General features: G+C 37.3%; 1 protein-coding gene across 2 annotated transcripts in view; it reads left to right on the top strand.

The window, feature by feature from the left end:
• Window positions 1–25,757, top strand: part of ADCY8 (adenylate cyclase 8) — a 118,958-nt gene that overhangs the window by 84,900 nt on the left and 8,301 nt on the right. For both annotated transcript variants that reach the window (XM_063410880.1, XM_063410952.1), the window contains 7 exons: window positions 3,061–3,161; window positions 7,160–7,361; window positions 9,900–9,989; window positions 11,317–11,489; window positions 14,270–14,351; window positions 18,819–18,977; window positions 22,600–22,746. In XM_063410880.1, coding sequence (XP_063266950.1) covers window positions 3,061–3,161; window positions 7,160–7,361; window positions 9,900–9,989; window positions 11,317–11,489; window positions 14,270–14,351; window positions 18,819–18,977; window positions 22,600–22,746 — 954 coding nt within the window. The remainder of the gene's footprint in view (window positions 1–3,060; window positions 3,162–7,159; window positions 7,362–9,899; window positions 9,990–11,316; window positions 11,490–14,269; window positions 14,352–18,818; window positions 18,978–22,599; window positions 22,747–25,757) is intronic.

The raw sequence follows: 25,757 nt of genomic DNA on the forward strand, positions 1-25,757 counted from the left end.
TGGTAGCATGAAAAGATACTAAAATTACCAAATATGTAATAGCTCATAGGAAAAGCTGATACTACTTCAGATTATTCCAATGATAATTACAAGATATCATCATGATTATCTCCCTAAATATCAGCAACTTGAAAATATCCATTTTCTTGTACTTTTATACAGGGTAAAGCAGAGGCACAGGGCAGGGAATTTTACATGCTGGTAGGGATTTATTAAAGAAAGTTTCCAATGTAAAGGTTTGTATAAGGATCTTCAAAGTCTTCCTGCATATTTGTACTTGGATTAGAAAACAGGCTGGGCTTAGACATGAAACATTTACATATTTTCTGTGAGGTGAGCACACAGGAAATATCAAAAGAGCTTTGAATTTCAAAGTACACGTTTTCTTAGTTCAAATATTAGACCTAAATATCTGAGTTTCTCTGTCTCAGAATTTCTGACTGGTAAGATAAATAGAAATTACATGAGTTGGAAAACAATTTTTTTTCTTTGTGATTGCTGTATCTCAGCAGACACAGGCATTACCTCCTTCCTTCCACTTCCAGTTGCAAGGAGGTCTGCAAGAAAGGCTGGGCAAACTCTGTGCCTCTTCAGCAACATTTCTGTCATTGGTCAGAAACTGGATTTTTGTCTACTCTTTAATCTTCTCACGAGTTCATCTCCTCTCCCGTCCTAGACTTCAGATATATTCTTCCATCCCTCTCCTGTATTGCAGAAACTTTTCCAATATTACTCTGATGAAGAAAAACATGGTCTCCCTTTTCATCTAGAAGGTCCTGTCTGAGTGAAAGAGCAGCAGTGAGCATAAAACCAAAACCTTCCTCCCCAGCACACAAATATTTTCTTTGGGGGAACATGGGAAGCCTGACATATTACTGGTGCTCCTCTTTCAAAGAGGCTTTGGAAAAGAGAGGTGAGGAATAAGCAACATTACTCCACAGAATAAATCTTAGATTCAGCCCACAGGCTGGGCCAGAACATGGATAAACAGTTCCTTCCCAACAGTGCAGGCAAAAGCCCCATGGGAGCCTTCACTGCTCCATGAGCAAGCCAGGCCAGGGCAAGTGGCTCTGTGGGATGCTGCAGCAGCGAAGGTTTGCTCTGCAGACAAGGTCACATCACCACTCTTCCCACCACTTTACACAGCTCTGGTTGGCTACATGCTTTTTGAGCTTTTTGAGCTCCCCATGCTTTTTGAAGGGCCTTGGGGCTTAGTCAATTACTTCTCCAAGTCATTAAGGGGTAGACTGCAACAGAACTACTTCGTTTATCATTTATGTCAGTGCTGCCTAGGGATGCCAACAATTCCTCATCACAATGCTGTTACTGATTAGAACACAGCATCCATCCTTTTGACATAATGCTCAACAGCAGGCCATTCTATGTTTGTGTTTCATTCATCTAGTTTGCCTTAATTTCCCTATGTAACAGTTGGGATTTCATGGTATATTTTAAGGAACATACCTTTCTTTTTCCCTATCTGACAAAAGCCCCGGTCCATTATTTATGCAGACTGATGCAGTTCTGTTTCCTTGCACATGGAATCAGGGTCAGTGCCTCTGGGGTTCCAGAAGCAAAATGAAGTGGAATTACCTGTAAGCACTATCAAAAATCATTCTGTGTGATACTGCCAGCAGCAGACACAAGGTATAATCACAGAAGAGGAGGAGTCAAAATGAGGGACACCAACAAATGAATCCCCTCTCTTACTCATGACAAGAGGATGTGAGAAACCTTTTTCCATCTAGGAGGAGCTTGAGGCTGTTTTGACCAGATATTTATAGCTAGTATGATGTCCCTACCAAAGGTCCATGTAGGGAAGATATTGTAAGTCTAGCTAGGATCTCCACAAGCAAATTAGCTACGAAATCCAGTTCATAGATGGACTCCCTCAGTATATGTTCCTGATACATTTCTTTTTTTTTTTTTTATGTTATAGTGCTTTCTAGGCATTTCTAACAGCAATTTTTCCCTATTTCAAAATTTCTGGAGAGAGATTCTGGTATCTGATATTGCTTTGACTCTTATAACCTTTTTTTTTCAGCGTCTTTAAAACTGCAAAGGTTTAAACCTTTAAAAGTGAAGTTATTGTTCAGAGGAAGAAAAATGACTGGAGCAAGCCTTTGCAGGATTTCTTATAAGACAAAAAAACTTTAGTGGCATCTATAAAGGATATATAGAATTACAAAAAATATTCCTATGGACTAATCTTCATCTGCTGTAAACAACTGCAGTTTAATTGAATTAGCAATGATAAATAACAGCTGAGGACTTGGTTAATATTTCCACTTTAACTGATCCACTGCTGTCTATCGATGTGTCTGTTACTCCATTTCCTGGTAATTCCCATGAGAAAAGGAACCTGATAGCATTCTCACTTGTTAGATAAGCTGGAGAAAAATATTTTTTTCAATAAATCTTTATAATAATGCATCACCAATAGTCTTTTACATTAGGAGAATGCCCATATCAATGCCCATACCAAGTTTCCACACAGTTTCTGAGTAAGTTAAGATACAGAGTTCCAGCATCCCAGTATCCCAAATAGTCACAGAGTGTTCTAACTACATAATTTTCTTAAAAAAGGAAATTAGATCAAATAGCAGAGCGGCCTCAATTTGGCCATCATGGAGACACCTCTGTGCCATCATGCATGCAGAGTCACAGATGACTCCAGTGCTTGTCCTCATGGGAGGAAATTTATGGTTTTTCTGGTTATTAAGTATTTTATTAAGAAATTAAATATTTAATATTCTACTCAGCATCAGAAGCTGCTGGTATCTACCTCAGGATTTTTAAAGCAAATAATTTTGAACTAAGCAGAAAATTTTGTATTGCAAATTACAGATTTTTGCTCTCTTGGTTAAAATATTTCACCAGGTTATAAAAAATTTATTTGATGGGTTTGTTTTTAAAACAAAAAATCAGGTTTATTGATTTATTGGTGCATTGTCCTAATTTTCCCCATTTCTCCTGTACACATCAGCCTTAATGACACTACTGCATGTGTTAACAGCTAATTTACTTTTCTGTGTGTGTGTTTTGTTTTTTTTATTCTAGTATTCTCAAATGAGGGATGAAGTATTCAAATCAAACTTGGTGTGTGCATTCATTGTTCTTGTATTTATCACCGCTATCCAAAGCTTGCTCCCTTCTTCCAGGTAAATACAGAAATATATCTCTATATATCTGAAGGCACTCTTAGGGACACAGTGGAATAACATTTTTAGGATTGAGGTGCAATGAACCAATACCATCTACTTGTTCCCCAGAAGTGTTTGGAAATATTTGTTCACTTATTTTGCAATACTAATTACATTTTACCCCTTCATGTACAGCTACATGTTTTCAAGTGAGACAGCAGCACGTACTGATGTTAGGTTGTAATGTTTTCAAGTAGAACTACCACCGAGTTAAGTGGAAATTCTGGATTACAAAAATTTGCCACAGTGTGTCTTGGTGAAAAATGATCCAGAACAATAGCTGTGCCCCTTTGGTAAGTGATTGATAATCACCTTGGGTATCAGTGACTCTGTAGGTTTTATTTCATAATTGCTTTGTAAGAGAATTGTTCTGCTTGCTCTGCTGCTGACAATGTGATTTGCCCAGCTGGCAAAAGCAGTCTCAGGCCATTAATAAGCACTGGGGTGATCTGGTAGATCTGTTTTCACTTCTGTCCTTCTTTGGGCCTGACCAAGCAATATATTCCTATCAAGGTAATGAAAATGGTACAGTCATGAGACCTCAGTGTCCACATTTCACAGTCTCAAACCTATCATTTGGCATTTTGGTCTACAATTTAATAATGAGCCCACAAGAGTGTGTGCAAGGACTGAGGTCAGTTTTCTAAAACAGGACTGCCACTATAATAACCCACTGGTCCCATTTGGTCTTTGAAAGAGCAAGTGTTAAAAGAGAAATGTCCATATTAATGTATTTCTCATGTCGTTTCTAGCACTCAGATGAACCTTAACTTATGGCTGGTGGTAGAGTAACTTTGAAAATACATTATTTGCACAAGAAATAAGACATTTAGTATGTTACAGTAGTGCAGCAAGATTCCTTGGATCATCTCTGGGAGATGTGAGTTATTAGATTGATGTCTGAGAATACCAAAGTTATGGTTAGGTGCAGACAGGCAACTACATTCTGTAGCAGTGGTGTCTCATATGTTTTGTAATTCTCAGCTGAGAAAGTACCCAGAGTAGCAAGTGACCTTCTGCTGTTCCTTATGTGCTGTATTTTCCCTAGTAAGTTTGCATGCTTTTTAAAAGCTCTTCTCCCAATACACATTTAAAGTTCTTCACTTCTGCTAGATGTTTTTGTTTGTTTGTGTGTTTGTTTGTTAGCTATTTTTTTTTCCTCAGTATGTACAAGAAGATTTATGGCTCTTATTAACAGAACCTGTTTTCCAAAAAGATTTCTGTTGCTGTATCAATCACTGCCATACCAGCAGGGGAAAAAAAAAAAAAAAAGACACCTTTTTTTTTTATTTGCAGATTCATCTCTGTTAATTCTTGTGAGGGTGTCTAGTGCCATTGGAATGAGGGGGAAGGAGTCACACACACATTGCCTGCAGCTGTCTCACCTCCTAGTTTCTCATCTTGCCAGTAGTCTTGTGCTTTTCTTGTGCTTTTCCCTGAGGACCTTTTTGTCACTGAATGTTAAAGAGGTTGCAAATACAAATAGGTCAAAATGAAGATTAGATAAATTCCCACAAGAAAAGACCAGCAGAGGTTTTTTAAAAAATATGACCTTGTCTTCAAGAATGCCCTGAAAGTTTGATTGCTGGAACCTGGGAAGATATTTAGGGAAAGGGTATTTACCACTGCCTCTTTTGTGAGAGAAGTTTTGGAGACACATGGGTGTTTTATGGCAGTTCCTATGTTCTGTCAGGAGCTGAGGATCATTGTCAAGGCAGGCTTAAGGAGACAAATTTGGTTTTGTTTTTTCAAGTTCTGATACTCTGTTTCAAAAAAAATGTTTCAGTTTTTTAAAAAGCATGCCTGTCAACAGATGAGCAACCCTAAAATAACAGGATAGGGGTTTTGAGTGAGAAGGTTTCAATATGCTTAAACATATTGGATGAGAAAATAATCTGGAAGTTCAAATTTCCTAAGTTCCAGTTCTAAAAGCAGTTGAAGGCAGGAGCAATTGAACAAACTATCACAAAGTTAGACAGGATTTGGTTTCAGAGAATCCTTGAAATAACTGCACATTCATTTATTAAGCCTCTGGTAAATATCAGAGAAGTAAAATACTAGGGTGGAAAACAATGGAAATTATTTCCAAAAAACCACTAAGAAACTGTAATTCAGTCCTCATGCTGACTTACCCCTTTCCTAAAAACACATATAAGAGTTTTTCAGTGAATGCTGCAGATTTCTGTTGAACAAGGATGAATTTTGTATTTGCTTAAATAGATGTGTGAATATTTTTTGAGCTGAGTCTTTTAGTTTCTTAAAATTTGGTGAAAATGCTATTTAAGTTTTCACAGAACATGTACTACAAAGGTTCTTTGGGGAGTTTCATAGAGAGTTTACCTTAGTCTGCATGTTAAAGAAGGGAATCATATCTCAAATCTAATGTGTGTGGAAGTTTCAGAATTTTATCTCAGCTTGTATCTATCTCCCTAAAGATAAATATTTGATCCATTCATGCATTTTTCCCTGACAGGGCAGATGCAAATAAATTTAAAAATCTTTGCAATAGTTTTCATTCTTTGAAATATGGAGGTGGGGAAATTACTCTAAGTGAGATAAATTGAGGCCATATTTTTTACCATAACTGTTTTTTACAAAACCATTATATTACATTGCCAACCTTGCAGTGATTCATCTTCTCCATTTGAGAGGCCTGGGAGTTTCATTAATTTCCTGCAATGAACTATTTATATGCTCACATGGACAGTAGCTCTTACTAGAGTAGAGAGCTGAAATACTCCTATTTCTGACCATTTTTCACTGGTTTATCCTTGTGAAGGAGAAAAGCAGATTTCAAACTGTTATTACTTTTAATATTTGCCTCTTCTGTTTTACATAAGTTTTCCTTTTGGCTCAAACCAGTTGATTTGGGACTGCACATGAGGAAGAGGGATAGCAAAAGCTCTTTTTAAATCTCACTTGATCTTGGCAGTAAGAGAATCCCTAAAAAGAAAATCAATTGGTCTTGAACCTCTGCTTGAAGGAAAGGGTGATCCAAGCCAGGTGTCCTAGTTCTGGGGGAAGTCCATGGACAGAAAATTATTATGGGGCTTTTTGTCTGGATTCCTCTAACCTCGTCTATGCCTTTTATTGTACTTGATCCTATCAGCATACACCCATCAAAATCTTAGCACAGATACTGCGTTGCTCATCTGAGAGGTTATACTATGCCACGTTCAGTTGTGTTTTTAAATCAAGCAGGCTTAGGCTAGGGACAAGCTCATCAATCTCCAATTGAACAGCTACAGCAGAAAAAATTGTGCTGCCTATAAATTTATTCTGAACAAAGTCTCAGTTTCTGAGGCACATAAGCAGTTTATTCTGCAGTTTTGGGTTTATATCCCAGGCTTAGGTGTGTAGATGCTCTCTTTATAGTACCTTAATTCAATAACATGGGTCTTACACCTAGAGTTTGGCAGTCCAAAATAAGAACTAACGTTTGGTGTCCTCACGCTTGAGGCTTGATCCTCGTCTTTCTGAAGGCCTGGATTTGGTTTTGTTCTGAGCTGGATCAGGCTAGGTTAGCAGAACTGCTAGGCTACACCAGCATATGTAGACTGTCTATATATACCTGAGATATACTTAGAAACTATGAGTTCCAGATTGGATTGCAGGCACTTGGCTTTGCAAAGCAAGAGGAGCTGAATACTGCTCTGCTGTGGGAAACTGAAGGAATTCATCTTGCATGACCCTCTGTCAGTGTCCATAACTCAAAATCAAAGTATAGCCACTGCAGAACGAATCAATCTAAATCTCAAAGTGCCTTCTATCTGCATAAATCTAAGAGGCTACATGCAGTGAGATGAATTGTACCCAAAACTACACAGTTGATGAGCCCTCCTGACTCCCTTGACTAGTCCTACATGGACATGTTGTCCAGCTTTTCCCTTGACGAACTGACTGATTGTGCTGAGGTTTAATGCTGGATTCTCTCTTTTTTTTTGTTCTTTTCCTAGAGTGATACCAATGGTCATTCAGTTTTCTATCCTGATTATGCTGCACTCCGCTCTTGTGCTGATAACCACGGCAGAGGATTACAAATGTTTACCCTTAATGCTCCGGAAAACTTGCTGCTGGATTAATGAGACCTACTTGGCAAGGAATGTCATTATATTTGCATCCATTCTGATTAATTTTCTTGGAGCCATCATCAATATTGTAAGCTTATAGGGAACCGAGGAATATTATACAGAAAAAGATGATTTATGAATTATTAAGCTTTCTATAGGACTTGCTAACTATGTCTATAAGCCACCTGTGATTTAGTTAATATTAAAAAGGAAAAGCATCACAGCTTCAAGAAATTCAATCCATTGCCTCATCTATGTATTTCTGAAATACCTAATTGTTTCTCCCTCATGAGTATCATCTATATTTAAAACCTTTTGTTGACTTTCTGTTCAACATATCCACCATTTGAGGACCATTTGAATTTTCTGACATGCTGAAATACATTTTTAGAGCCTCAATCAAAAAAATCCATCAAAAATGCTTATGGATATTAAATTCTTCCTCTCATATGTTCTCAGCTCATCTTAAAGTTCTACTATTATTTAGATTAAGAACAAAAATAAAACAATTGCTAAAACAATAATTTAAAAAATTCCAGCAAAGCCGTGATTATCCTGATGTATTCAGCAACGTGAAAGACCTTTGCATAAATTAGGCAGATTATAATGTCAGACAGCCTGACAGGTGCTTAAGTGTGAGCCAAGAATGTGGCAAACATCTCACTGAGAGATTAAAAGTATCACTGATAGGAGAGTAAGTCAGAGAAATAAAAATGCAGCCACTCATTTCTATCATTACAGAAAAAATATAAATTCAGTAAATATCAGGAAGTTCAAATGGGCTGAAAACTTCCTGAAGAAAAGCACAATGTAATTTAAAAGCACCATGTATTTTAATACAATGGTGTATTACAATATAAATCACTAAGTAGTGTTTTAGAATTTAGAGGTTTTAAAATCATGTCCAACAAACACTGTTCAGGAAAGATTTTGGTAGAATTAGTCTTGATTTTGAAACAAGATCTCTAACACACTATCCATGCCAAATTTGTTACTTCCCCTGACTTCTTGTTCATTATTTTTTAAGATTATATCAACTGCAATTTTCTGGGTTGGCCAATCCAAAGACAATCAAAAGAAAATTATTACTTTTTACTGTCACACCAGTGATTTTCTATAAATCAGTAAACAGTCATATGTATTGTCACATATTTAGCTGGGCAATGACTTGGGTCACTGAGTTCTGACCTTTATAGGAAATAAAAACATTAATATAATCTTTTTTATATTATAAAAATTTTATATCATAAAATATTCTATTTTATAAAATTATTTCATACGCCAAAGTTCTTCCATAATAATACTTTGTTCAGGAGGGAATGAATGCATTTAAGAACAGGTAATGTATCTCAGCCTTGCAGCTTTATGGGTTCACTGAGCTCAAATGCAGCCTCCTGGAGGGGTCTAAGACTCAGATGCTTTCTAAGAAGAGCCATAAAGCTTTGGTTTCATCAGGGAGGCAAATGAGTCATATGAGTCTTAAGTGCATTCTTATTGTTATAAAATTAAGTTTGTGATTCTGAAAGTCTTTTTAAAAAATACCTATCTTTTTCTTGTGACATTCTGCTCTGCAGAGAGGTGCTGTATACCTCTGAAATTTATTTTACCATAATAGAATGTACCATTAATTAATTAATTGTCTAGTGTCATGGAAGAGTGCCTAGCCAGCTAAGTAATACTTCTGCACTGCAGAGATGGTTGAGTGGCTAAAAGAACAAGCAAAAGAATCCCAAGTTCAAAATTAACTCAAATTTAATGATATAAATTGGGCCTCATTAAATGCAGTCTCTAACTATTGGAAAAAAAGACCTGTAACTAATTTGCACACACCAGATTGATGACATGACCTGTTATAATCACCCAGAGTAAATAAGTATATATGACAGGAGACTCCATCTATTTTAAGTGTCAAAATATGAAACAATTAATGATTGTTTCCTTCATTCTAAGACCATAATGTATTCCAAATCCACACTGCTGGTTTCTTTGTATCTAATGCTCTTGGTTGGAAATATCATTAAAATGAATGCAGGTCATAACAGCAAGAAGCAATATTACATTATCAGAACCATTGTTTCATCAGTGAATTTTTATTCCCTTCCATTTTAAGCACCACAGTTGCTGTTCTGCAACCACACCATGTTTTGGTACACCCAGGTCTGTGTGATTCCATGAAAATGAGGGATGGATGTCCCATATCCAAAAGGATAAAACTACTCATAGCAGATGAAAAGAGCTTGCAAGGAGGGCACACATTCAATCAGGTTTTATGCTTCCAATTAAATCATTTCCTCTACAGCTTAAAGCAAAGTCTAAGCACTTTGAGAGGTAATTCTTGAGAGTCCCATATCAGTCCTCTGGAAATCCCAAAGCAGCTCATCTTTCCAGTCTGAACAGAGAGCACAGGGAGGCTATTCAGATGCTGAATGTCTGCAGTACAAACAGCTCCCCCTTTTGCAGTTCATCTCTACAGTATTTTCTTACTGTCCCTTTATTCAGTCCCTGGTGCCAGGTGGGGAGCTGCAATGGAGAGCAGCAGGTCAGCCAGTCTGCCCTGAACCCAGCCAGACAAGCAGTTAGTCACCAGTGCACAATATAGGCCTGATTTTGTTTTATTTCTTCACAGCTATGGTGTGATTTTGACAAACCAATAGCCCTGAAGAACCAGACCTTCAATTCCTCAGCTTCTTTTACAGACATCTGTTCCTGTCCTGAGGTATTTCTGAGGGTACTTTTGATTCTGAGGTGTGGATCCACAAAGATTTTATGGCAACCACTGCCTTGTGGTGGAGTCAGGGGCTCAACATGTGAAGAAGGGAACATTTCCATCTAACCATATGTTGATAGAAAAGCAGAGGCTGGTTACAGAAGGAATTAACCTTATGACCTAATGGGGCATTACAGATAAGATTTAACCCTTGAACTTTGTGCAGAATCTTTATGCTGGGAACACACCCAGCAATGATTCAATGAATGTAGTGCAATAAAACACCTAACTTGCATGACTGTAACAGAGAGAAAAACTTCTTACATGACAAAGACAGTAGTTAGACTGCTGTGGCTATTTCAAGATTGGTTTTGGAGAAAAAAAAATCCTCACTAAGATGAGCAAGCAGGCAACGAAATCAATGTGTTGGTGATGTGTAGATAAGAGAAGTATGCTGCTTAGAAAGTCATATGGCAGTGTCATGATACTGCCAGCAGTATGCTCTAAACAGCAGGGATGCAGACTTTCCTACAGGGAAACTGCACTAAAGAAAAGGCTGTACCCAGAAAAATGAATACGATCGCTCCTAAAGCTGTTTGATTGGAGTTAATTTAAACTACATTTGGACTGTGGGAGTTGCTGTTGCTATTTTAAGTCTGAACAGCTCATGACCATGATTGTCTCTCTCTCTATCCAGTATCAGCTGCATGGATTGCATTTGGCAGATGACTAATCATTGAGAAAAATGAGACAATGAAAAGATTAGAAAATAAGATATGAATAAAGCTTCCAGGCATCACATTTTAAGAGAGTAATGTAACCAAGCTATACCTATAATATTAAATTTTTTTAAAAAAAGGGAAAAAAAAGTCCAAACCTGTAGCTTTATCCTCTTTCTTCAGTAGCATGGGAAGAATTAAAGTAGAAATATGATTCACCCATCCTGAGTATTTTGTGGTTCCAGTATTATTAGACTCCAAAAGAGTATAAATTGTTTTCTTGCAGTTGACTTTTCAGTAACAAACTACTGCAAGCAGCATCTCTCCCTTTCCTCTTTTAATTATAGAGGATGTCATTTCCCTTATAATGCAATGTAAATGCCATAAAGGCACAGAAAATAATCTCTACTGACACAGAGGTACCGTGAAAAATAGAGAATTTTTAATTTTACATTCTGTTTCAGCTAAATGCTTATTTTCAAAATGCTCTGGGCCCTAAGAGGACTTAGCTAAGCACTGAAATCCAAAATAATCTTTCCATATTTCTGGTTACTTGACTATTTGCATAGATGTTTATCTCTGATCACCAAAATTAACTAGTGCTGTTTTCTGTTCAGTATTTTGTCTTCACTGGTGTGCTGGCAATGGTGACTTGTGCAGTCTTTCTTCGTCTCAACTCTGTCCTGAAGCTGGCAGTGCTTCTCATCATGATTGCCATCTACTCTCTGCTGACTGAGACCATTTATGCATCCCTTTTTCTGCAATATGACAACTTTAACCACAATGGAGAGTAAGTGTTCACAGCCCCCTTCAGGAGCTGCTTTTTCTTAAGGTGATGGTTCAAGTCTTGCCAGAGTATGAATGTGTTGGATCGCATCACAGTTAAATATGGAGTGATGGCTGCAACAGGCAATGACTAATTCAAAATTATTTATAATCTGTTTCTTTCTCAAGCCTTTTCATTAAAATGTTCATTTCATGTGGGCATTTGAATACTGAGAAGGATTTGTCTTTTATGTCTTCTATAGTCTATCAATGTTGATGAAAAATATGCATTGCAATGCACACATCTTGGTCATTTCTGTTCTTGAAATCTGCAGAGATACCAATTGAAAAATTCCCCTCATCTTAAGAAAATAGGAGTGAGCAATTGATTTTTTAGAATAAAATCCAAACAAATAATGTGCAGTTGTGAAAAGTATAAGGAACACAGGGATGATGTTTTGTAGGAGAGTGCTTGAGGGACGCATTCCTCCTGCTTCCAGGAGGAACTGAAGAGAAGAACAGAAGAACCACAATGATTTGCAGTCAGAGGTGCAATTAGTGTTGCAATAATTGAATCCTGAGCAGCAGTAATTTAAATCATTCAGGAAAACACTTCTTCAGTCCTTGATATTTGACCAGTGTAATGTTGCTGTTGCTTGTGCTTGTAAATGCAGATGAAGATGCTCAGAGTGAGAGAAAACATGGATTTGCAATACCATTAATATTCACAGCAGCCACATCCTTACACATAGGAAGACTCTGCATGCATATCTTTCTTTACTTGCTTCCTACAGTAGCAAGGTACCAGAGATTTGAGGTGCAATTCCTTTTTCTAAAGCTAGTTATCATGGTACAGACACATCATGCATCCAGAGCAGACCCCAGCAAATCTGACAAATGGCAGTAAGCAATACTTTGGCTGAGTAACTAGAAGTAGAAATCATATTGTCACTAACCAGGTATGGCAAGGAATCTCATTTGTGTGAAAATCTTGAAGAGTTCAGAGTAGCCTCTATTCCCTGTGTCAGTGAAACTCTCTTGTGAGTGTGACACAGAAGAGTGAGAAAGAGCCTGGAATATTCACTATTACTGTTGGAGTAGCCAACAGCCCAAGACATAGGGAAATCAGCTGAGATGCTCCACTCTCATGACAAGGATATGAACTTAAGCTCTGATATTAGGGGAAATGAAGTTCCAGAGTCTGTGCCCTGAAATTTTTTGGTTTTTTAGCTATATAAATCATTTGAATAAAAGGGTTTGCAACTCCTTACAAAACTCATCCAGCTGTGGTGGCTATAGTTACAACACCACAATATGCAATAACAAGTGACTTTATAACTAAGATCTTTAAGGCTCTTGACTTTAGCCAGTGTACAAGGGGTCCTTTTGGAATGTGTTCATTTGGAGGTTGTATTTTGGGCAACTTCAAAATAGGAAACATTTGAATTCCAGCATATTTGCAGATAACAAGGATCCTTCCTGCTTGCTCTTGCTCTGTATTGATGACTCATCCCGTGGCAGCCCATTTCCAGCACAGTAAATTCACTAAGACCACAAAGTCAGTTCAGTTATCTCTCTCAGAAGAAAGTTTCCTTTCAGTTTAGTCTCAAGTTCTGCTCTTTCTTTCTCTAATTTTTCTGTCATAGGAGTCCTTCTCTGAAAAATTACTATGGAAAACAGATCCAGTATCTAGACTTGGCTTTATTCTTAGATCTCAAGACAGACTAAAGATTGTCCCAAAAGCTCTTCCAATTTCTGGTCCTCATTTACTCATTTATTTGTTTTTTCAAAATTTCCAGGTTTTATCACCACATAACTTCCTTTTCTCATCTCCCTTCAACAAAATAATTGACAAGCAACCCTGTTCAATTCACCTCCAAATTTTTTTTTCCTCTCATTTGCTTTACTATAATTTTGGCTCTACCAGTTCCCCAACCTCGCCTGTCCGTTTCCTGGGAAACATGTTTTTTTAAAAAACTCTCTGGCACACAGACATACTGTCTTCAGTTTTTATTCATCCTTCCACATAACTGTAATTTTCTCATATTTGAAACCCCCTGTTACTGCTTTTAACCCCTTTCATTTTATTTTAAATTTTCTTTGTACTCCCTACACAGCACCTCAGTGATTTAATACAGCAGATTTCATACAGCAAGAACCTGCTTGGCTCATCTCCTCTGCTTCCCTGTGGTCTGCAAGGGTTTCCTTTACTTCCCTTGTCACAGACTTCTTTGTGGCTCAGTAAAACCTGTCCTAGCTACTGTTTGCCATTTTTTGGTCCTTTTTTAATGCACGCTATATTCCTCTCATCTCCAAACCCTTCTCACAATATGGGGATGTTTAATTTCAGCTCCTGCCTTGGAGTTCATCCTTTATCTCTGGCCTTATTCACTGGGCTTTTATTTCCACAGCCTGGAAGTTTCCCCTTGTCAGCTCCAGCTCAACCTTTCCCCCAGGCTGCCACCTCCTGCTCTCCACGGGGGCTGTTTACCAAGCTCCCAGGAAGAGACTGACTGACACACAGCTTGCACATCACATTTGAAAGTGAAAGCTCTTCACCTCCTGTGCACCTCCTGTAGGCTACAATTTAGTTACTCAAGATGTGTCTCCAAACAGGGATCTCTCCAATTATACTCCTGTTTTCTTGAACTAATTACTGCTAAATTAAAATTTTAAATACAGTGGATTTTTTTAAAGAACAACAAAAATTACCATTTATGAAATGAAACTTCTGAACAATTATAACACTTTTAAACCAATAACCGTATTTTACTTAGTTGTTTGTTTGTTTGTTTGTTTTTCCAGCACAGACTTCCTGGGTACAAAGGAGGCATCTTTACTACTGATGGCAATGTTCCTTTTAGCTGTATTTTATCATGGTCAACAGGTAATGCAAACATTTTCTTCAACCTTTCCCCTTGTCCCTTGCAAATACAAGATGTGACAACAATTACTTTTAAAATACCATCTGCCTTTTTACCCTCTTGAGCATATGACCTTTTTCAATTTAATAAACTATATGAGAATCTGATTAAAGACAGCCCACACCTGACACTGCCTAGCATTCTTAAAGAACATGTGCAATATACTATTCAGCAATACTCAAATTATATTGCATTTTCTATTTGAAGAAACAAACAGGACACCATCATTGTAAACATGTGTGCAGTTCTGAGGGAACCTGACATCTTCAGTGCTCTTGAGTAGGCATAAACCCAAAATAAAGATTAGAAATAAAAACCAGTAAATGATGAAACTACACTGAAATGGATTATTATGTTTATAAAGAAAAAACAGCAGACACAAAGAAATGAGGAAAATTTGGATTAAGCACCAGTACTTACTCTCTGTGTCATGAACCACTTACAAGAATCCTTTCACATGGACCTAGACCTTAAACAGGATTTAGGGGGCTCAGAGCTTTAGGAATGATATCCTCGAGGAGGAATTGAGAAACTGGATATTTCAGGAATACGTACACAATGCACAGGGAGAGAGAACTATGGCAAAGTTAGATTAAAAATAACCATGAGTTTAATAATAACCAGCTAAAGCAGGGTGTTTCCTCCACAGTGTTTCTGGCTCTCAAGCTCTGGATGTCAAACATGCTGAGTTGAGGCAGTTTCTGATCACAAAAGGAAGGGGCACACTGTATTAAAGAAAGCACCAACCACAGTTGCCTTTAAACATTGTTGACTTGCCTAAAGATTTTCCCCTCAAGACCACCAGGCTGATAAACTCCAGCATTTCTCAATCCTCCTGGAATGAGGCAGTAAGAGAGGAATGATGCTGTGATAAATAGGACAATATTACAATTTCACTTTATTACAATAACTTTATAAACTGTCCCAGAAGTTAGAGCCTCCATTTCTTCCACCGGAGAGCAAAAAGAAGCCAACACCTAAACATTCTATTATATTTCCTACTGTTTATCTTCTTTTTGAGGGAATGAGGAATGAGTGAGTAGGGGAAGCAAGGGATGAAATGTGTTTTGCACAATGCACAGATTTAAATTGGATGGAAAGCAATGAACTGTGACATGTCTTTATCAAGACATAAAGTCCACTTAGGAAAAATATGGAACAAATAAGAATGGAATAACTCAAATTTGTGATAAGCCTTATTGTATTTCCAATGTTTATTAACATATGTCAAGATAAAAATCTCAGGCTTGGGAATCAGCCAAGGTACTAAGAAAAACAACACTAGAGAAATCTAGGTGGAATAAGAATTAGGCAGAAGCCAGGCAATGCTCTTCAGGATCCCAATCCTGAGTGTAAATGTCTGTCCTCTACAAAAGCCTGGGCTAGGAGTGTTTTCCAGTCCAGAGGCCTGTAAGCAGAGCACAAGTTTTTTCCATTTTATTAACCTTTCTTCTTCCGTAAAACAGGATGGCTTCACTAAAACTGCCCTTGGAAATGGTCCCTGAGATGTGCTAAGTCCTGCAAGTTCTCCCAAATGATTCATAAGGCCAGTCTATCAATTTAACAGCATCCAACAGCAGAGTCCAGGAACATTCCATTGAAATAACTTCTGATTATAGAATTAACCTAAAGATCTGTGTATAGTTGCCAACTCAATATATATAAAAGTTCCATTCAAGCCACATTAAAAGAAAAAAAAAAACAAAAAGCCTCTTCAAAAGTGTGAGTTGAGGATCACATTAAGTCCAACAAAGCTGTCCTCCAGGACATTTTCCCATCCCACAAGCTGCAAAAGTATTTTGAAGTAGAATAGCATAAAACTAGTCTTATTCGAGGTGGATTTACTGAAAAGGATTATTTTTGCAAGATAATATTTATAGACCTTCAATTTTTGAATAATTAACTATTGGTTTTTATCCATTGTGATTTAATGCCATATTTAGCCCCCAAAATTTAAAATTTAATTTGAGAAAAAGATGTGTGGTACCATCTTCTTAAATTTAATTTAATTGCATGTGGCAATCATTTGCAGAGTTTTTGGGCTGTGCAGCATGAAGAGGACATAATGTTACACTTTCTGTGAAATACATCTCTCCTTTCTTCACTAATCATTATAATTAGAGGTGTTTCTTAAAGCTATATATCAAGGCAGGGAAACATGGACACTTTGGCATTTAAATCCAGGAATATTTCTTTAGATAATCAAACAACAAACCTTAAACTGAACTCTACAATTCTTTTAGTTTTAGCACATACAAGAATTTAGCAAAGCATTTTTTTAATATTTTCCATTTTCAAATATATATATATGTATCACTCCCTTCTTTCTGACCTGACAGTTTCATCTTGGTAGTCCACTGACGATGAAAGAAAAGTATTTCATGTTGAAATGTGATTGCAAATAACCAGAATGAAGTTTTCTAAAACGTACAAATTAGCTGCTGCTATTCTGAGCTAGGCTTAGAGATGTGACATTTCTCTGTAGAGCAGCATAAAAAACCAGCTCTGAAAAACTACCACAGTTTTTTGCCAAGCTCTTATTGTAGTAGCATTAAATATCTTGAAGCATCAAAGAACTCAAAATCCAGCAGTAGCTCATATTTGAAGTCAGTCTTTGAAATACCTTTAGAACTCCTTGGAAATTTATATATTAATTTTTTCTTCTCAGTTAGTTGGTAGAGATAAAATGAGTTATCTGGTATGGGCTCTGTCTTCTAACATAAAAGAAGGGCAAAGGAAACTGAAAAAAAATGCTTAAAATACTCTCTCCTGACACGCTTGCTTTTTTTTTTTTTTTTTTTTTTTTTTTTTTTTTTTTTTTTTTTTTTTTTTTTTTTTCCCCCCCCCATTAATTCAGGGAATTAATGGTCACAAGATAGAGGATCATCATATGAGTAGAAAAAAGTTTGTTTCTAAAGCTGACTACAGCACCCAGAGGGCACATAAATCACTGCCAAATTACATACAGGCTTTGGAAGTTTATATCAAGCCATGTCACTTTTAGCTTTTGGGAAAGAAGTTCCCTAGAGTACAGCCAACATAGAAGATCCCTTGCAAAGTGCTTTGCTTTTTTTATTCTGAAGATTTTGCCATTCTTGACTGCTGCTGACTAAAACTGTGACCAAGATGAGTCACTAAACAATGCCTGAACCCCCTCTTAGTCATTCTCGCCCACTCCAGGTTGCTCCTTTATTTTAGTTTGTTATATGAATTATATTTTAAAAAATTCCTCTATCCCAGCACCTTTTGATGTCTCTCAAAATTGTAAAATTCATCTATTTGCTCACAAAATATATTTCTTTGCTAGGTGTTATTATCTCTAGTTGGAGCATCTCAGACCTCACAAATACATTTTCTCTTTCAGTTTACTGATTATATATATATTTCCATCATTTTCAGTAATGCTGTACCTTAATAAGTTGCCCCTTGTACAACCTACAGTATCAGCTGCCTTGAAATCTGCTTAAAACTCTGCTTCAGTGTGATACACACAAAATCTCTGACAATGCTGGGCTTGTCCATGTGCTGAGGCACGGTGCTTCAACATGTTCCCTGCTCCAGCTAGCAGGGAGTTGCCACTCATATTTAAATGAGAATGAATTTATATCTATATCAACAGTGCATATATATGTATGCATGTATAAGATCTGCTGTGCACAGCTTTTGTTCTGCACACACACCACACTGGAAATTATTTCACCTCATTTTTTAGCTGTGGGTGTCAGGCAGTGAGACCTGGAATGTATGGACTGAGATTGCAGACTGTGATCCCAAAACACAGGCACAGAGTATTGGAGAGGATGATAAATAGCATGTTTTCCATAATTTTTTATAAGATTAAAGTTGCAAATAACTGCATGTCCCAATAGTATATCATTTTTGTGCCACAGATTTGGATGTTCTCTTTGGGAGTACTTTGGGCTGTTATACAGAATTTTGCTGAAAGATGCTCATTCTTGAGAAGGACATCCTTGCCAAGAGTTTAGAGTTAGCCTTCTGCTAATTTTCTCATTTAATTTGAAAACACATATGAAAAGAAGAACATATTTATTCCATATCAATACCTGCCAATGCCTTATCTTCTGTCTGAATCCATTATCTAAACAATAAAGATATGCTTATTTATATTATTTTCATATAATACAATAATTTGTGCTATTGTACTGTATTATTTTGTACAATTTATATGCACTGACCATAGCTGTAATATGACAAATATTGTTTTGCTCAAGATTACTCTGAGAGTCTCACTGTACATAAGGCAAAGAAATAATCTCTTTTTCTGGCAAGAAAATCAAATTGTTTCAGAGATCTTCAGCAGCACTGAAGGTGGCTACACAGCAGGAGCAGCCTGCCAGAATGGCAATACAATCTCTACTCTTATCTTGTCAGGTTTTATTTTTGCCTCTTTTTTCTTTCTGAAACTACAGCTCGAATACACAGCAAGGCTGGATTTTCTGTGGCGTGTTCAAGCAAAAGAAGAGATCAATGAAATGAAGGAGCTAAGGGAGCACAATGAGAACATGCTACGGAATATCTTACCCAGCCATGTGGCACGTCACTTCCTGGAGAAGGATCGGGATAATGAAGTATGTGTCAGCTTTCTGATAGATTTGTCTAATTAGTAAAATAAAAGCAGATCTGGTAGGAAATTGTTCATACTTATTTCTCAAAAGTATTCATTGCACAAACACTGACAGTACTTGGTATCTGATCAACACTGGAAAATAATCACGTTTTGGAGTAAAGGTTCTAGGACCACACCTGGAGCGAGGTTTTCGTGATCAGATTCATCAGTAGGAGACACATGGGCACAACATAGAAAAATTCCAGCAATAATTCACCAAGATGGTTATGAGATTGGGGTACATAATGTGTGAGGAGAGGCTGGCAGACCTGAGGTCATACAGCTTTAAAAGACTGAAAGAGCATCTCATTGTCTTCAAGTACCTAATGAGTGTTTATAAAGAAGGCATTATTAGGGGCCTGGAACATCTCATGAGGGGAGACTTAGGAAGAGAGGACTGAAAGGGATCTCATTAAGGCATTTAAATGTCTCCAAGGCAGGCACCAAGAGCATGGTGCCAGGCTCTTTTCAGTGGTGCCCAGGGACAAGACAAGGACCAATGGCCATAAATTAAAACAAAATGTTTCACCTCAACAGGAAGAGGAACTGCTTTACATAGAGGGTGGCAGAGGTCATGGAGTCTCCATCTCTGGAGACATTCCAAACCCATCTGGATGCATTCCTGTGTAATCTGCTCTAGGTGACCCTACCTGAGCAGGGGGGTTGGCCTGGATGACCTCCAGAGGTCCCTTCCAACCCCAGCAATTCTGTGATTCTGTGGTTTTGTGATTCTGTGAGGGCAGAACAGGGCTCAACCCTCAAATCCAAAGGGCTGTGGAAGACTTGATCTAATTAGTCCTGCTCTGAAAGCAAACTGTATTAAATGGATTCAGAAGTCGGTTCCAACCTATGAGTCTACAAAAATCTAGTATTCTGGTCTATGAAAATCTACTATTCATAAAAAAGATACATGAATTTAACAAAATGTCTGTGCAAGTTTAACACAGCCCAGTGTTGCAGAAGTATTATGAGAGCCCTGACAGTGATTATGGAAGGAACAAGACAGACCTGAGGCTCTCATATCTTCAGACACAGGAGAACATTTTTGCCATTTCATATTGCCCCTGAATTGCCTGTTTGTGGTAGATAACAAAACACCCATTTCAGAGACATAGTTTGTGGCTATGCTCCTAGTAAGTGTTTGCAGTACACAAAGAAAAGCATGATAGTGGAGTCTCTGAATATTCCTGAAATGAAGTTTGGAGATGGATAAAAGAAAGTCCGGAATTTGTTTCTGAAAGCAGCAGTAAGTCACTTACTCCTTATTTGAAACAAAGTAAATGCATATTATAATATCATATACATATTAATGTATTATATGATGAAATTGGATTTTTTTCCATGCAGTGTTGGAATTATCTTTTATAATGGGAAGGAATGTTGCAAGATTCACCTTGCCAGCACTGACATATCTGCTGATTGTGCAGCAAAAAGGAATTAAGGCTAAAATTTTCTGTTGTACATTTTGGAAATGGATGTAGCCAGAGAAATTAGACTGCACAATGAGGAATTGTGTTCTGATTTCAAGTATCACCTAGGGAGGGATGAAACAGTGAGAAGCTACAAGAAAAGGCACTTTAGATATCACTCTTGAGAAATTTTACACTCTGCGGGTATGAAAGTGCCATAGAAACCCTGCCAGGCACATGAGAAAATGTGAGTGTGAAAGCAAGCAGGTTAAAATGTTTCATTGCAAATGGAGCAGACCTGGATACCAGCCAAGAGTGTGTTCTGGCATATCTGCTTTATGGATTTTCAGGGAATAAGTTTCCCATCTTATACTTTCCTTCATGTATGGTCACATGTATAATAATCTTCAGAAGAAAACAGATGCCCCATGGATCACTGCTGATGCATCAATAATTTGCCACTGAATTAAATTCCACCACCCCTGCTTTTTGTAAGGCAATTTCTAGAGTAACTATACTTGGGGATGATTTATGCATGAGCTGGCAGTCAGTAAGATTTACCAGATTTCAGTGCAATCAATCCTGCTGTTCATGTCTGACCATTAAGTTAATTTCTCTGTTCTCGAAAAAATGAATTCCCAAATGTGTACTGTAGAGTTTTCTTATAGATGTGTTATTTCTGTTCTTATGCTTCTTACCAAAAATAGAAAAATGGAGCAACTGAAGGCTCAGACAGTTGTTTTCTATCTTCATGATCCAAGGCAAGAGCATGGCTGACTGCATTCGCACTTCTCCTAGCACACACTGTCAAATCTTTCATAAACATCCAGAAATTAATGTCTATTACGTTTTTTTATACCTACAAAAGGGAAAAAGAATGTTCTTAGAGTATGGCTTCCACAACCCAGAGGCCACTCTTCAGTGAAAGAAAGGATAAGGGCAGGAAGGAAATCAATCATGTTTTTTCAATCAAAGCTTTGCAATGGCTTTGGAAACTAGAAGAATTTCCCCACTTTTGTATAGGAGCCTGGATAAGTAGAAGCATTAGCAGCATATCAAAGAGCAGAGTAGATGTTCAGGATGCTTTTCTAGGAAGGAGGAGGATGAAGAAAGAAAGGCCTGAATTGTTCATGTCAAGTGTATGGTAACCAGCAGTAAATATTTTTATCATAAAAACAAAGCATTAAAATTTCTTCCACTAACGAGAACTTTGAGAAAACAGTACTTCAACTTAATAAGAAATGTTCATAAAAAGATATGGAAGTGTCCACCAATAGGTAAAACTACAGAAGTTGAAGCCAGGAAAAAAAATCAAAGGAGAATACATTTGATGGTGGTATATTAGCCAAAAGGAAAGCATACCAGGAGTTGAGATAACACTCCTTGGAAACTTTAAAGTTGAAATTAGTTTTTTTCCTAAAAATTAGCTTTAGTTCAGACAAGAACTGTCAACATTTTCACAGGTGTAATGGCACAAGCCCCTCCATAAATAAATCTGTCATTCGGTACCACAGTGAATTATATGAATAATGTAAGTGGGAGCTTATTCCAGGACATACTTTATCCTAATAGCCTTCTGTGACTGATCCCTTATAAGCTGCTTTCTGTCCTCTCCAGTAACTCTATTATCACTCCCACTTCTGTTTCTCCCTCCTTTCGAACACAAAGAGCAGGAATATCTCCCAGAGCCAGGAAACCAAAGCTCCACAGCCACCTTAGGAGAACCAGAGTTTACCAGAGAGTAAAGGGTTTCTGAAAACTTGTTGTAAGTAAACAAACTTGTAAAGAGCTGCAGTAGTGTGAAATACAAATTATCCACCAGAAAATGTGATAGCTAGTATTTCTACTTGGCAATGAATCCGTCATTTAAGTCTTTAAGTAATTTCCCATATAAATCAAAAGCAAAATTTCTATTTCACTTTTGCTGGTGTAGCTCCTTGACCTGAGAAACAAAAAGAATAGGCATTCAAAGAAAGGGAAAACCCTGCATAAAATCTGCAATAGAAACATTAAGAGCTGTCAGCCTCCTGTTGAACCTGGAGGAGTTAATATACTAATGCCAACATCAGATGTTAAGGTATTATGCATGCAAAAATTAAGAAAACTATTTTAATTGCTGTCAATTACATTTTCTCCCTTATATTACCACTTCATTTTTCCTCATTTTTTTTTTAGGAATTATACTCTCAGTCCTATGATGCTGTTGGTGTGATGTTTGCTTCTATTCCTGGATTTGCTGACTTTTATTCCCAGACTGAGATGAATAACCAAGGAGTAGAATGTCTGCGTTTACTGAATGAAATCATTGCAGACTTTGATGAGGTAATACCAGCTACTAGAGGAAATCTGATGGTGTTTAAAATATGTTTCCAAATGGAAAATATGTCATCCTAAATTATAAAATGTGATAATTATTTTGCTTCCAATATGTCTCTGTTTTTTTTTTGGTTTTTTTTTTTTTTTTTTTTTTTTTTTTTTTTTTTTTTTTTTTTTTTTTTTTTTTTTTTTTTTCTTATGTTGCAATTGTCTGGTTTGCTTTTTTGCCCTTCATCCTGCCAAACATTGGTGGGAATGATCTAATGAGATAGAGAATAAAGTAATAGTCAAGTATAAACATCCATAAAAGCACAAATCTGCACCAGAGTATCTGAAAGTAGAAAATATTTCAGTTTTGTAGAAGAAAGAAATATGAATTTACCTGCAACTGTTCTGGAAAATAGTGGTCTAAATACAAATAGGTAAAGGTGTTGCTTTAAAGGTGTTGGTTGAGTGAACTCAATGCATGTTAAAGGGTAAAACAGTGTCCAGTTAAATGTGAAGCGCACAGATCAGAAGCAAATGTTAGCTGGAGAATGAAAGGTGATGGTGCCATATTAACTGAAGAGACTTGTCTGGCTAAGAATCTTACAGAGAGATAAACGAAGTTCAGCTGCTTGTTTCACCAAGGAATTCAGAGGTGGAGGGATTTTTTTTTCTTTAATGGAAAGGACACAGAAAGGAAAAAGAATTTATTTAGGTATTCTGTCCAGTTAATTTCAGAAAAGGAGCTAAGGAGGGGACAAGATAAAAAGGAGAAGTCAGATCCCCAATGTAGCTATTTCTAAGCACAAACAAACAAAACCTGGTGAGTGAAGAGGAAGTCAGGAGAAATTTGCATACTCTGCAAAGTAGTTTGTAAGGAAGTTTAGACAGGTGGTATCATGTCCTGCAATGAGCCCAAGAGGAATTAAGAAAGAAGAGAAAGCATCAACCAATGAATAGCTTTTTAAAAAAATTCAAAACCAGGAAGGATGAAAAAGTACTGCCAAAATACCTAGAAGAGAGAATTTTAACCTCTATACTGCAGTCCAGGAGTGTGTAGCACTCCTGAGCTCCCTGAGTGGTAAAAATAGAATTGGAACCACCTCTACTTATCAAAGAGATTGGACCTATGCACCAAACTGCAATGGTCCAGATAGAAAAGGGAAGGAGAAAATACAGTATGATTAGTCTGTGACTTCCATCCTGGACACCTGCATGGGGAATGGGTGGTTGCTCATAAAGATTGTACCAAGGCTGAGGTTACTGACACTGAAATTGAGACTTTATCCATATATTTGATGGGAGATGAGATACTAAAACTATGAATAAGAAATAGAAGAATTCACAGGAAACTCTTCCTTGTGCATTTCAACAGAAAACAAAATTTCTCCATCCCAAGAAGAACTCAGTCACCTGCTAAGCTCCTGCACTGCATTCCCCATGGGTATAAATGCCTCCTTCTTAACTCCAGGATCTAGCACAGCTGTCAGCATCTTCTTGATTAATAGTTTTGTTTTTATTTCCAGACCTGATTAAAATGATTACCACTCAAAGTTAAATTAATTCATAGCAATAGTCTTTGCATTAAGATATTTTGTCATGCACATTCATGTAATCTTCACAACAAAATTCCTTTGCTGCTGTGGCAATTACTGAAGACAAGGTTTTAATCAAAACCCTAACACAATATTACTTTCAGGCCCCTAACACCTTCTCTGTAATTAATAAAGGACCTAATTAGAGACTGTATTATGTCCCAGACATGTTTATTTGAAGAATAGATACGTTCTTGGTACAGGTAACAAATGAAATTATGGGATCCCCTGCTGACTGCTAACCTACTTGCAGCAGGGTCGTGTCACTGCTCTGTCTAAGCAATCTGGAAGGTGATATGCCAGACAGAGCACTGAAAGGAGTAACCTTATCCACAGAAAAGGAACCAGAAATCATTCCAGGTGCAATATTTCAGGGCTAGCGATGTTTCCATGTAAATATTGACTGACACTATACAATGTCACTATTCCTTCTTTTCTTCCCTGTGTTCCTTGCCAAGATTGCCTTCTGTTCCAATACAGCCCCAGAGCAAAATGCAGATGTGCAGCTTTAGAGCAGAACAGCTCTGTTATCCATGGGGAAAGTCTTCTTCTCAGCATCAAGTGAACACCTCTGTAGAGATAACCTCATGTAGAAATCTTAGCACAGGAGTGTGAGACATAGGGCCTGCTGCCATCTGACACACCCTGTGTGATTTGGGACACCCACACGGGATTATCAGCACCCACACTGCATTGGCAGAAAACTCATGTTGTGGAGCAAGCCACTGGAGGTTTTCAAGGCAAGAGTACTCCAGATCACACTATATATATATATATATGTTTAGAGAATTGAATTGAGTTCCCAAGCTCAGATCAGATTCTACACTGTAAATTGCCTCTTTACTTTACAGAGATAATAATATTAGACACTATCTGTCTACAGGGCCAAAATGATGCTTCTGAATGGAAGCTGTGGTAAAAATACAAATTGATCTGGTTTGTAAAATGTGAGAGGTACACAAGAAAGAAATCTGGGATATTTCTTCTTTTTACAGGGTTTTCCTTGTTAATGCAACACAGTAAGGTTACAGTCTGGATCTGTTACTTTGCTTTTCATGGAATAGATCTATGTTAGAGAGACAAAACCAGTTACAAAAAAATAGTAAATAAATAGTGAATGTTGGAACAGAACTTGTCACTGACAACTGCATGGGGTAGAAGATGCCCACAGAGGAGTGTCAGATCGTGGCTGGGTCTTTCTTAAGGAGTGGGAGAATGTGGTCCAAAAGTCAGTTTTGCAGAATAGGGTTGACTATTGTCAAAATACAGCCTTCACTCAGTTGTTCTTTTTCCTTTATGGTTCACAAGATTGTTGACTTCCAAATTATCCAGTCTTCCTGCCAGCTGAGGCAGAACAGGAAGTGTTAGTTTCTGGACTGGCAAAAGAAACAAATATGAACGTTGAAAACCTACTTTTATAATTACTTGAATTTTATA

This window comes from Prinia subflava, chromosome 1 (assembly GCF_021018805.1).
Source record: "Prinia subflava isolate CZ2003 ecotype Zambia chromosome 1, Cam_Psub_1.2, whole genome shotgun sequence".
Classification (NCBI taxonomy): domain Eukaryota; kingdom Metazoa; phylum Chordata; class Aves; order Passeriformes; family Cisticolidae; genus Prinia; species Prinia subflava.